At 36.2% G+C, this 13660-nt stretch overlaps 1 protein-coding gene across 2 annotated transcripts; it reads right to left on the reverse strand.

Annotated features, from left to right (window-relative positions):
* Window positions 1–497: 497 nt before the first annotated feature.
* On the reverse strand, window positions 498–12591 carry jade3 (jade family PHD finger 3). Of its 2 annotated transcripts, none has more exons than XM_051113152.1 (12): window positions 12353–12591; window positions 8808–8870; window positions 7478–7537; window positions 7298–7377; window positions 7054–7211; window positions 6782–6972; window positions 6489–6700; window positions 4763–4930; window positions 4429–4545; window positions 3827–4285; window positions 2807–2924; window positions 498–1792 (listed from the first exon to the last, which is right to left on the reverse strand). In XM_051113152.1, the coding sequence occupies exons 3-12, from the start codon at window positions 7524–7526 to the stop codon at window positions 951–953; spliced, it is 2394 nt and encodes a 797-aa protein (XP_050969109.1). In that variant the 5' UTR covers window positions 7527–7537; window positions 8808–8870; window positions 12353–12591; the 3' UTR covers window positions 498–950. The 2 variants fall into 2 exon arrangements, with proteins under 2 accessions (XP_050969109.1, XP_050969110.1); XM_051113153.1 differs by lacking the exon at window positions 12353–12591 and adding an exon at window positions 11990–12268.
* Window positions 12592–13660: the final 1069 nt, after the last annotated feature.

Raw genomic sequence — 13660 nt, forward strand, 5'->3', positions numbered from 1 at the left:
TGAGCCCAGGTTATTTGACTGACTTGGATGGACTTATAAATGTTTTTTATGCTGAAACACGTGGTATTTGTCTTGTACTAAAACACTACATCACATTAAAAATCCATCTTGCTTTATCACAGGCCATTTTTCATGGTCTTCTACAACATAACGAAAGGATCTGGTGCCAAGAAGTGACAGAAAAATGGATCCGAGAAAAAGAAAGGGAAAAAAAAAAAAAAAACAACATGCAGCATGAAATTTATTCTAAATATAAACACTAAGGTTTGTCATTTCCTTCACACTGTGAAGACACAGATGGAAGACCATTTCAGTTGCACACAAGCACACTTTCTTTTCAACTCTAGCATGCCAATTTTAACATTAGCAAAGAGGTGGAAACAAAGCAAAACGAAAAGAGACCAAAAAGATGAAGGAACAGAGAAAAAATTAGGCAAAAGAAGCAGTCCGCCAGACGTCAGCACCTCAGAACAATCAAACAAACATGATTTGTCAGATCAGAGTTCTTAAGTCTTTATTTATTTGCATAAGCATATCAGTAAGAAAGTAGGATAACGTTTCAGTACGTGGAAAGCATCTCAACGTGCTCCACATCTTAACACAAACTACTATGTACAGTCTAAAAAGTGAGGTTCCTTTTATGTACAGAAACACTGCTTCACAGCCCATAAAACCTACTGCATATGTGCTCTCGCGTACTGAGTCCAAGTGCAGCAGAAACACTATGGCTGGTTAGAAAGACACAGTGATATATATCAGTCCAACACAAAAATAGACCAATCACTTGCACTTCCGCAATCAGCCAGGGAGAATGTTTTGGCACACTGTACTAAAAACCATCGGCTGATCCTCAACAGAGGAAAACTGAATCTGGCGCTTATGATTACACCAGAGGACTACAGTAATTTGTGGCAGTGGGTTTAAGATGTTTTTAATGCTTTTGAAGATTGTCACCTTTGCACTGACGTCCTAGAGCCAAAAGACAGTTTTGTTCTGCTGGTAGACTTGACGTAGTCTCCAGCTGGTCCCCTCTGGTTTTGTCCCCTCCCTCCCTGCCGGCACTTCCCTTTAGCCTCGGGCTCAGAGTCACTGAGCTCTGCATCCGGACAGTAACCGTCACTCTCCTGGCATGATTTGCTGCCCCCTAGTGGCCGCTCGTTGGGAACCGGTTTGGAGAATCCGGAAGACTTGCGTGCGTTCTTCTCAAATGCTCTAAGATCCTCAGTCCGTACTAAACTGACAGTGGCCTCCTTGAGAGATCGACTGAAGTGTTCAAGAGACGTTTTGTGGAATCCACCTGACTGGCTTTTTCCTGAAATCTCACTGCATGTGTCTTTCTCACTGGGTGTCTGGCAGGAAGTGTCTCTTTGGAGGACGGGCTTGTCCATAATGCCGTTGGATTTTAATTGGCGGGTTTTCTCTGGTTCAGTCTTGCTTTTTCTATTGGACGACTGACCGTGGAGGGCAGCGTGCAGAGCTAAAGGTTTGCCAGATTGCTTCACGGCCAATGGGGGAGTCCCGCCGTCTCGTCGAATGTAGACGGAGGCTGGCAAGAGACCGTTGGCACGCTCTTCGATCCTTATCCGTCCGAGATGAAGTTGCGGTTTCCCTTGACCGATGCCTCCCTCACAAGTATCATATACGTTACCGCTGTTATCCGGGCACAGGGGGCCATTACCAGATTTGGAGCTGGTCTTGCCATTGCCAAGTGACACTTTGGGCATTTTGAGTTTTAGGGTTATCCTAGGAGGGTGGAACAATAGGTTCTCTAAAGAAGAGGACACTGGAAGCCCTGCCAATAGAAATAGAAGTTAGTCAATTATTCAGTGGTGCTGGAATGTCAAAATACAGATTATTTATTGTATCGTTTTTTGAGTGTTAAAGGATAGTTCACCTAAAAATGAAAATTCTGTCATTAATTACTCACCCTCATCTTCGGGAACTCAAATTTAGTTTTTTTTTTTTTTTTTAGAACTCCAAGAGATTTCTGACCCTGCATAGACAGCAATGCAACTGACATGTTCGAGACCCAGAAAGGTAGTAAGGACATCGTTAAAATAGTCCATGTGACATCAGTGGTTTAACTGTAATGTTATGAAGTTGCAAGAATATGTAGCTTCATTGGCTCCTGCATCAGCAACACTACATGCATGTGTTGTGGTATTCTCATAAACTAAAAAGACTGACACGGAAGAGATGAAATTGCTGAATAAAGTCATTATTTTTGTTTTATTTGCACACAAAAAAAGTATTCTTGTAGCTTCATAAAATTACGGTTGAGCCACTGATATCACATGGACTATTTCAACAATGTCCTTACTACCTTTCTGGGCCTTGAACGTAGTAGTTGCATTGCAGTTTATGCAGGGTTAAAAAACTCTGATTTCAAAAATATCTTAATTTGTGTTTCAAAGATGAACGAAAGTCTTACAGGGTTGGAACCACATGAGGGTGAGTAATTAATGACAGAATTTTCATGTTTGGGTGAACTATCCCTTTAACTAAAATAAGTGTAGAGTTTAAAGTTAAAAATGCAAAGTTAATTTAACTACTTTTGAAATATAAAATATTTCATTTAATAAAATGTATATAAATATATAAAAATAATTTAAAACATATTTTTATAAAAAAAAAAAAAAAAAGAAGAAAAAAATCTAAATAAAAGTTCATTTAAAATAAAAGCTACAACCCCCTACAAATTAATAATAATAATAATAATAATAATAATAATAATAATAATAATAAAAAAGAAAAGAAAATAAATAAATAAATAAATACTAAAATAAAAAAATATATAGTTAATTACCTGCAGATAACTCTTGGTTGATGAGTTTGACATGTAGATTGAAAATCTGCTCCTGAGCTTTACTCTGGGACAACTTCAGTTTCTCTCTTCGACTCACCATGTAACACAAGTTTCTCACCTGACAAAACAACACAAACATAAGGATCATAACATCAAAAGGCTTGCATTTACACTATTTTTCAAAAGTTTGATTTACATTTTTTTGTAAAGCATGCATTCAATTAATCACAAGTAAACAGTAAATCCATTTATAGTGTAACAAAACATTTAAATTTCAAAGAAATGCTGTCTTTTTTTTTACTTTCTATTAACCAAGAATCCTAAAAAAAATTGTTTAAAAATTATTTAACAAAAATCGCTGTTTTTACTGTGTTTTTGATCAAATAAATTCAGTCTTGGTGGGCATAAGAGACTGCTTACAAAAACATTAAAGGGTTAGTTCACCCAAAAATGTAAATTCTGTCATTAATTACTCACCCTCATGTCATTCCAAACCCGTTAAGACCTTCATTCGTCTTCGAAACACAAATTAAGATATTTTTGATAAAATCCGAGAGCTTTCTGGCCTTGCATAGAGGGTCCTATCACGTTCAAGGGCCAGAAAGGTACCAAGAACGTCAACAAAAGAACAATTGTTGAGTAAAGTTCTAAAATTTCAGTTTTTTGAGCAAGAAGAAGTATTCTTGTAGTTTATGAGAGGGTAAGAGAGCTCTCAGATTTCATCCAAAATATCTTAATTCGTGTTCCAAAGACGAATGAAGGTCTAACATGTTTGAAACAACATAAGGGTGAGTAATTAATAAAAGAATTTTCATTTTTGAGGGAACTATGCCTTTAATAAGAGACTTCAATATAGATTCCTATAGAGATTTGAATGGTAATATACATAAACCAGCTGAACTGGGAATGCAGGAAAATTGCTCACAGCAAAAAAAAAAAAAAAGTTGTTGGACAACTAGCTGAACATTCTGATCTATGTCTTAAAAAAAAAACCTCAGCCATGATGACGGGAGTACCCACCCTCTCCAAGTCCTGCCGCAGGTGCATGAACATGCGCATTCGTGTGTGGATGCTGTCCTCCTGTGGCTGCAACAACAGGTTCTCTTCATCTTCTTTAGGTGGCAGCAGGGCCTTGTTAAAGTTGCTTTTCCTCTTCATCTTCCAGTACTGAAAGATAAAATCCAGCAGGCTGATTGGCAGTCCAAGGTCTCGGGCCACTTCCTCAGGATGAACGAGTGTATAGAACTCCTCCTCCAGCTCCTGAAGCTTCTGTGCCCTCAAGCCCAGTTTCTCAGTCTCAGTTGGAGGTTTGTGACAGGCCGGACTCAAGCCCGCTTCTCCTGCTTTGGGTTTGCTATGCTTCAGACAGTAGGATTTGAACTTGACCTCGTCACCTTCATCCAGGATGGTCTTCATCTCCAGACTGTGTTCGAAAGCACAAGTGACGTGGAAAGGGATGGTGCAGTTCTTAACCGAACACTGGAAGATGAGAGACAGTGTTAAAAACATGTCTGGAAGACAATTTTTTTCAGTTTTTATATTCAACTAATAACTCATTTTCAAACTGACATTATTATTACTTAGTTATTGTTGCAACCCAGTTATGCGCTATACAGAATTACCTGTATACAGGCTCCAGTCTTGAGTTTACAGAGACTGCAGATGAGCGACCAGCGACTGGGAGGAATATGAGACACTTTGGTGATGGGTTCCATCCTCTCCGGGCAAGCAATGCTCACCTAAAGACACATAAAAAAAATTCTCTTAAAACACCCATGAACTCAAAAGTGGAGTTTTGTGGCTTTTAGTCCATCTCTGGTACTCTTAAATAAATCTAACAAATATGCTGGCATAGAAAAGAAAGTTTGATTTTGTAATATTATTAATGAAACATTAACAACATTCAACCATAACAATAACGCAGGTGTAATTCCATCCTTATGACACACAACTCACCTCTGGTATCCAGAGCGCACAGCTTACGTGAGCCCATTTAGTGCCCGCCCTGGTGGCCTTCATTGCACCCCCTCTTTTAGGACACAGAAGGCACTGGGGATTGATGCCAAGCACACAAGTCCTGCACAACCAGTTCCCATCTGGCACTTTCACAATGCCATAGCAGGCCTGCAACAGAATATGTGTGTGATGAGTTTTAGGATAATGTTATCTTCTTCTAGCTTACAATACTTACTACAATAAACGTATTTTAAATCCAGTTTTAATCATTTTTATTCCTTGCTGTTATAGAGCCCTATGATTTCAGCGAAAAACGCAGACGGAGTCGCAGAATCCAGTCACAAGAATGGAATTTATGGTATAAAACGGAATTTGCCAAATCTTGGATGAATAAATCAAAAATAGGTCAGTACACTTAAATCAAAATGCATGACTGTGAATATTAAACTGCAAAAATACTATTTAAATATGAATACTGCATTTTTTGTTAAATGTATTAGCATATATAGCCGTACTAATGACAAAAATAAATAAATAAAAATAATAATAAATGAATATATAAATACAACTAAACCTTACAAAATTACAGTAACAACTACACTATCATTCAAACGTCTGATGTTGATAAATACAGTAAAAACAATAATATTACAATTTAAATCAACTGTTTCTATTTTAATACATTTTAAAATGTAATTATTCCATAGCGGAATTTGTAAAAACCCTTAAAAAAAAAAAATCTGAATTTTTTGAGGAATTCAACAGAATTATTTTTTAAAACAGAACATTTTCATAACCTTACAAATATCTTTTGTCACTTTTGATACATTTAAATCATCCTTGCTGAAATTTAAGTATTAATTTCTTATATAAGGCCTATATAAAAGATCATAAGTAAATATATGTTTATGTATATGTGACCCTGGAACATACACTTAGCACAGGTATATTTGTAGCAAGTGATGTGTCAAAATGATTGATCTTTCTTTTTATGTCAGGATATTTAGGATATTAAGTAAAGATCATGTTCCATGAAGATATTTTGTAAGTTTTCCACCTTAAAAATATCAAAACGTAAAAAATATGCTTTGCTAAGAACTTCATTTGGACAACTTTAAAGGTGATTTTCTCAATATTTAGATTTTTTTTGCACTCTCAGATTCCAGATTTTCAAATAGTTGTGTCTCAGCCAAACATTGTCTTATAATAACAAACAAACATCAATGGAAAGCTTATTTATTCAGCTTTCAGATAATGTATAAATCTCAGTTTAAAAAAAAAAAAAAAAAAAAAAAGTGACCCTTATGACTGGTTTTGTGGTCATATATATTAGCTCTGCAATATTACAAGATCATATGTAGGATACTTAGACACACACACACACACACACACACGTTTGTTTTTGTGAATTGTGGGGACTTTCCATAGACTTCTATAGTTTTTATACTGACCGAACGATATTGTCTATCCCCTAACCCAACCCTAAACCTAGCCCTCACAGAAAACATGTTTGTATCGTTACACTTTCAGATAAACACCATTTACTATTTTTAATAATTTTTTAACATTGTGGGGACCACAGGCCGGTCCCCACAATGTCAAAAATTTCAGGTTTTACTATCCTTGTGGGGACATTTGGTCCCCACAATGTAGCAAAAACAAGTACACACATGCACAAAAAAAGTTGAATTTTTGCTAAATATATTTACTGACAGTAAGATCTCACCTGGTGCACACAAATGTTACACTTGTCACAAAAGACCATGTCATTGCCCTCCTCGCTGTCAGGTGAGCGACATACATCACAGATGACATCCTCATCGTACTCAATTCCCAACCCTTCCTCAGTCTCGATGGCGTGGTTCATGTTCTCATGGCACTGTCTCTCCAGTGCCTCCATCACCCGCTCCATCGTCAGCTCATCCACCGGCCCGTCACCTGAACGTAACACACAATGCACTTTATTCCCTAAAGCATGTCATCTTACACAGAAGCATTTACAAGCATCCTCTCACTCACCCATTATCCCAAGCTCTGCATTGAGCTGCTGAAGCCAATATAGATCCATATCATCTAGGTCGTATCTACACATAGCTTCAGCCAGCTCCTTGATGTTGACGTAACCCGTCTCCGTAGAGTCCTGACTCCAGCATTGAATATATTTCCTCGGTTTGGAGAAGAGGACCTCCTTTGGCTTCTCTGCTATTATCCTACATACAAAAAACCCCCAACTGAAGTGACATGCAAGATGGTACATGTCCAAAAACCTGTTTTTATTCAGAGTGACATACCTCACAGAGGGCTGAGGGATAGTGTCTGGACTAGCGAGTACTTGTACACCCTTTTCCCATTCCTGCTTCCATGTGTCCGCCAACAAGTAATAATCGTCAGGTGAAATATGGTGAGAGTCTGCAAGCTTCATGGCACTGATCAAGTCTTTTCTGAACACCTATAATGGAGAAATAAGACCACATATTAACCTTAATGAGAAAAATGTCTTTTTTCATCGTTTGAGTTTTTAAAACAAGCATTTACCTCTGCCGGTTTCTTCTGAGCAGAGGCGGGGGTGCCTGGTTTGCTTCCATACTTGTTAGAGGAAAAGGATGTCGAGGGACCTTCATGATACAACAAAAGAGTGAGCTAGAAATAAATATCTTTGTTCTGTATAACACTTACATGTAGATTCAGAATTTTGTAAGGCTTGTTTGTACTCACTCTCATTGTCTGAACTGTCACTGCTGCTTGAAGTCCTGAGTCGTTTCATCCTGACGTATCCTGCAATAAAAACAGAAAAATACAGCTTTAATACATCTTCAACTCAACCACTTTACACTTTAAACATTTAGGTACAACACTTTCACCTATACTGAAACAAGAGTGGTTTTCACATAACAGAAGAAAAAAAACAAGTAGTAGTGGTTTGCAAGAACTATTGCAAGACATTTTGGTGGATTTCAAAGAAAATAATATACACTTTCAGTCACAAGTTTTTGAACAGTAAGATTTTTTATGTTTTTTTTTTTTTTTAAAAAAGTCTCTTCTGCTCAACATGCCCGCATTTATTTGATCCAAAGTACAGCAAAAGCAGTAAAATTTTGAAATATTTTTACTATTTAAAATACCATTTTCTATTTAAATATACTTTAAAATATACTTTATTCCTGTAGTTTCAAAGCTGAATTTTTTACTACAGTCACATGATCCTTCAGAAATCATTCTAATATTTTGATTTGCTCCTCAAAAAACATTTATGTTGAAAACAGCTAGTAAATTTTTTTTTTAGGTTTCTTTGATGAATAAAAAGTTCAGAACAGCATTCATCTGAAATAGAAATCTTCTGTAACATTCTAAATGTCTTTATCAGCACTTTTGATTAATTTAAAGCATCCTTGCTAAATAAAATTATTAATTTCAATCATTTCTTTCCCCTCCCCCCATAAAAAAAACTTGTACTGACTCCAAGCTTTTGAATCGTAAAGTGTATAATGTTACAAAAGCTTTTTATTTCAGATAAATGCTGATCTTTGGATCTTTGTACTCAGCTGTTTTAAATATTAAAAATAATAATAATAATTTTAAAAATGTTTCTTGAACAGTAAATCAGTATATTAGAATGATTTCTGAAGGATCATGTGACACTGAAGACTGTAGTAATGATGCTGAAAATTTAGCTTTGATCACAGGAATAAATTAAATTTTAAAATATATTAAAATAGAAAACTGTTAATTTAAATAGTAAAAATATTTCAGCATTTTACTGTTTTTGCTGTACTTTGGATCAAATAAATGTAGGCTTGTTTATATATTTATTATAGTACCAATTTTAACACACACATGTTAAAAATCAATACACAAGTTAAAATCAACCAATTAGCTTACATAACATCATAAAATACTAATGTAGCATTATAAATTGGATGAATTTTTACATGTCCCAAGCTAAATTAACGTACCACGTACCATCATTCAGTACCCTGAAATAGATGTGATTTCCATATAGTGCAGCTTTAATGGATTTCCTTTCACTGAGCAGTTTTTCACTCACCATAAATTCAAAGAGCATGCTACTGTTTTCCTCCGCTGTGCTGCTTCTGCCTCTCACTCATGCCTGAAAACAAAGAACAAGACATGAGTGGTGAACGCATACTGTTCACAATCTGAATGAAAATGTGGAGTAGTAAAAAAGGCAGTGGATAAGAGTAAGAATAAGAGTACTGATAGACAGCCAGCAAAGTGCAGCCTGCACTGTGATTCATTACGCTCCAATACCTGACTGAGAGGCCTCCTTAAATAAATATTAACCTAGCTCACTAGAAGCAATCGCAGCCAAACTACACATATGAAACTATGTACAGACACATCTTAAAAGAACATTTTACAAGCAAGGCAAATGATTACAAGTAATGATGTTTGGATTAATTCACTCTTTCTTAGTTAAAAGAAAAAGAAAGAATTGGTATTGAAGCCATGAAGGATTTTGGGAGATAAAATGCCTGTCCTGTAAATATGGTGCACACCCTGTTAGGCATGCAATAATTTGGACAATATTGAATATTCATGATTTGCTATTTGATCTGGATGGACTACTGTTCAAAGTTTTAAAACTTTGTCCCAACACTTTGCTAACATAATTCTAGTGCGACCCTTTACCATCAAGCTGGTATCGATCACTAGTACTGTACAAAACAAGTATTTTATAAATTAGATAAACTCTGTAATTCAACCTTTAGTTCCACGCTTATTATGATTGCCGTGCACCGTGATGTCTCCAGACTAAGTAAACAGAAAAAGCACTCAGCGTGCCTCTTCAATGCTCCATGAAGGACTTTTGACGTGGATCTAAAGCCGCATTTGTGACAGTAACAGACTGGCTTTCAAACCCATAGAGTAACATCTGCTTCTGACGCACACACTCTCCCATTCACATAATGTGAATGTTTTAAAAAGGAAGCACTAATGAGACTGAAAAGATTGGCGTGACTTGATCACCACATTCTTAATTTGGAGTTTTGGAAAATTAGTATTGTAGTATCATAGAAAACTCCACCTAGGATGCGTCTGCATTGTGTGACTGACTCCTAACTATAAATAAGACTGCAAATCAAGACCAAAATAATAATGTAAATTGTCATATTTATCTCAAATTTGCAACTGCATGTGATTAAACAGTAGACTATATAATCTGGGTGGCCTTGTTTTGTGGTGCAAAATGGCAAGACAAAATGACAGTCTTTAAACCAACCCCCACTCCGTCCTATTGCACTATGATAAAGCACAATGCTCTGCCCAGACAGACCACCCCACACCCCAACACTTACAGATCAGCGGCTGCTGAGAGCTACTTCACCCCCACACCCACCTCACACTGGCCTAGTGTGCCAAAAACCCGGCCCATTTACTGACTCTCTTAGAAATGCACTGTAGAAATCATCTTTCAAATTCAATTTCTCTTTTATGCATCTTCTTTCGTGTTGAATTGACCATTAAGAACTGTACAGATTAAAGAAGTTATGTTTTTTTGGAAGATTTTATTGTTTAATTCCATTCACTGACTTTTATTTTTCCTTCATTTCCTGCTTTCGAAAACTGACTGCACTATGAACCAATAGTCTGAGTACAGACAGAAATATTTGGTGGACCTGCTGAAAACACGTCTCTTTACTGAACGAACGGGAGCAGCACTAAACAAAATACCTTTGCATGAACGAAATTAACCAGGCCATCTTGTTTGTGAATGATATGAACAGATTGGGAGATTTTATTTGTGAATGAGAATCTGCTGACTGACCGGCCAAAACAGGACATTTCATTTGTTCATTCTGTCATTTGAGTCTCATTCACAGCATGATGATGGAATACTGAATGTGTAAAAATGACGCTACATTTTTTAAAAATAAGGGTTCTTTTTTTGTATAAGAACATGGGAGAACCATTTTGGGTTCAACATAAAATAACTATTTTTTTAATGTGCTTTCACATTATCAATTTGCATTTTACAGGCAAAAAGCTCCATTGCGTTTTATCTAAATTTAGTGATTTATTAAAGCTCATCTCACACAGAAATCCCTTTTAATTCAGGCAGCTTTCCGTTGCTCAGCGGAGTGAATCCAGTTGACCAACTTGTACCTGTTGTAAAATCAGTGTGGAGAAAACTTTCACTGGATTCATACTACAATTACTAAATTTTATCCAGAAAAAATTTGCTGAACAGTAAATGTGAACATAATTTTAGTATGTGGAAGGCAATTTAATACATCTAAAGAACCTTTTTAACCTATTAAACCACATACGCCAATAAAAAAATATTTATTAAGGCTATTATTTTGAGTTTTTTCTGTAACTTAAAAGTAAAGTTCAAAAGTTGAGAAGAAAACAGCTTTGTTGTCATTTGGTATGGAGCATTTGCATAATGACACCAATATAAATGTTCACTGAACATTCTATAAACAAATCTTTTAGTGAAATGATTCAAAAGACTCGATTCACTAAAATGAAAATCCCTTGGCTGGCCTAGTGTACCAACAAACCTTCATTCACTGACTAAAAAGCACTATAAACTGATATTAGTAAACTTCCGTAAAGTTTCTAACCCCACAAGGTGTTAACAAGTATATTAAATGTTTACATTTATTCTGTAACGTTAAATTAACCATAGGTTAAAAGCGTATAGCTTAAAGTGTGCGGCCAGGGATTTCGCGGGAAGCAGTGGGGGGAAACGGAAGCTCGAGGAGGGCATTCCCGCATTCCAACAACAGCACTTCCGCTCCAAACTTTATTGCACTGCTCGTACTGCCTCAGAATTAAAACTTTGTTTATACTGAATTCGTGTCATTTATTCATTTACTTTTTACAGCCTACATGCTATTTTGATACACTTACGCATTCTGTCGGTTGAATCATTCTTCGCGCTAATGATTTAGCATTAGTGTTTTTTACCGAACGAGGAAGACAATGCATTTCACGAGGCTCTAACATAACATAAAAGGTGTGAAACACAAGCGAATAAATTTATGAGTCATTATGCAACGACCTAAGTTAGTGCCCATTCACCAAATGCTAAGCATGGAAAGAAAAGAAACGTTTAGCGAGTTCTTGTGTTGTGACTAATGTTATTTCCCACTCAGTTATTCACACGCTGTGTGAACAGATGAACTCTGCAAGTTCACACAGCTAAATAAAGAATGGTAGGGTAAACACAGCTATGCTTCACTGTAAAGTCTCACTTACTAGCACTGCTGTGTCTGTGTGTGAGCATTAGGTGCTGGTGTCCTCCATTGCTGCACGCGCGAGGGTTTCTGACGGCCTTGGCGCCAAACTCGAGCCGCCCTACATGACGAACCCTCACCAGTCACTACTATACCTTCTACTGCTAGAATAGCACTTCCTGTGTGTATAGAACAACATTCTGTGCGTGATCGCAAACTTTAACGCAAGGATAATGTAATCGCTGCTACCAATACTTGTCTAATATAAACGTACAAAACTGCTCATAAAGGATCTGTAGGAAGCAGCAGGCCCCGCTGCCTGGATAACTGGCACACTGAGCCCTGTGTGAAGACACGAGCAGTATTGTTCGTGCTGCACCCTTACCTCACATCCAAAAATCCAGTGTTTCGGGACGATCGCACAAGGCGATTGACTCCGCAAGGCCGTCTTCAAGTCAGAAATCCAGAGGTGAGGCAAACAGCCGTTTTTTTCGTTATTTTCCCCTTTCTGTCCCACTGTCAATATCCCAAAAGCAGAAATCACCCTCTCACCACGACACAACAGCTCTATTGTACTACCCGACCACTGGGTCCTAAACTCCGCCCCGTTCGTGGCCCTACTAACTGGGAGCGCCAGTGGAAACTGGGGGTATTTAGCATACTTCTTCTCAGGAGTAGTTAAAGATTCCTTAGTTGCCACTATGGAAGGCTGTGATGTAGTTAATTATTACGTTTTTTATAGTATACGGTACCAGTCAAAAGTTTTTATTGTTTTTTTTTTTTTTTTTAAAGAAGTCTTCTGCTCACTAAGCCTGCCATTATTTGATCCAAAGCGCAGAAAAAATAAAATTTTAAAAATAGTTTTACTATTTAAAATAACTGATTTCTATTTGAATATATTTTAAAATGTAATTTATTTTTGTGATTTCAAAACTTAATTTTTAGCATCATTACTCCAGTCACACAATCCTTTAGAAATCATTCTGTTCTGATTTGCTGCTCAAAAAAACATTATTATTATGTTGAAAACAGCTGAGTATAATTTTTCAGGTTTATTTAATGAACAGAAAGTTCAGAAGAACAGCATTTTTCTGAAATAGAAATCTTTTGTAACATTATAAATGTCTTTATCATCACTTTTGATCAATTTAAAGCGTCCTTGCTAAATAGAAGTATTAATTTTTATCATTTCTTTCCCCCCAAAATTATACTGACTCCAAGATTTTAAATGGTATAGTGTATAATGTTACGAAAGCTTTGTATTTCAGATAAATGCTGATCTTTGGATCTTTCTATTCATCAAAGAATCCTAAAAAAAATGTACTTAGCTGTTTTAAATATTTATAATAATAATAATAATAATAATAATAAATGTTTCTTGAACAGCAAATCAGCATATTAGAATGATTCTGAAGGATCATGTGACACTGAAGACTGGAGTAATGATGCTAAGTGACAGTAAAGACTTTTACATTGTTTCAAATTCAAATAAATGCTGTTCTTTTGATTTTTTTTATTCATCAAAGAATCCTGAAAAAAATATATCACATTTATTTATTCATTTATACATATATTTTCTGTATGATTAAAACATGGACTGTGGTGAAGAACACATTACACAGACATATAATAGATGCAATCTCATTTTTGTTGTAGAACACCCCATAAAAATCTAAGTAATGCTCACCACATA

This window comes from Labeo rohita, chromosome 6 (assembly GCF_022985175.1).
Source record: "Labeo rohita strain BAU-BD-2019 chromosome 6, IGBB_LRoh.1.0, whole genome shotgun sequence".
Classification (NCBI taxonomy): domain Eukaryota; kingdom Metazoa; phylum Chordata; class Actinopteri; order Cypriniformes; family Cyprinidae; genus Labeo; species Labeo rohita.

What these genes read in the sequence shown, in the direction of transcription:
- jade3 (XM_051113152.1), bottom strand. Translation starts at nt 7,526, where the DNA reads ATGAAACGACTCAGGACTTCAAGCAGCAGTGACAGTTCAGACAATGAG. An exon ending in ATCCCTCAGCCCTCTGTGAG is followed by an intron (nt 6,973 to 7,053) that starts GTATGTCACTCT and finishes TTTTGTATGTAG; the next exon opens with GATAATAGCAGAGAAGCCAA. An exon ending in GTGCGCTCTGGATACCAGAG is followed by an intron (nt 4,546 to 4,762) that starts GTGAGTTGTGTG and finishes ATGTGTCTTTAG; the next exon opens with GTGAGCATTGCTTGCCCGGA.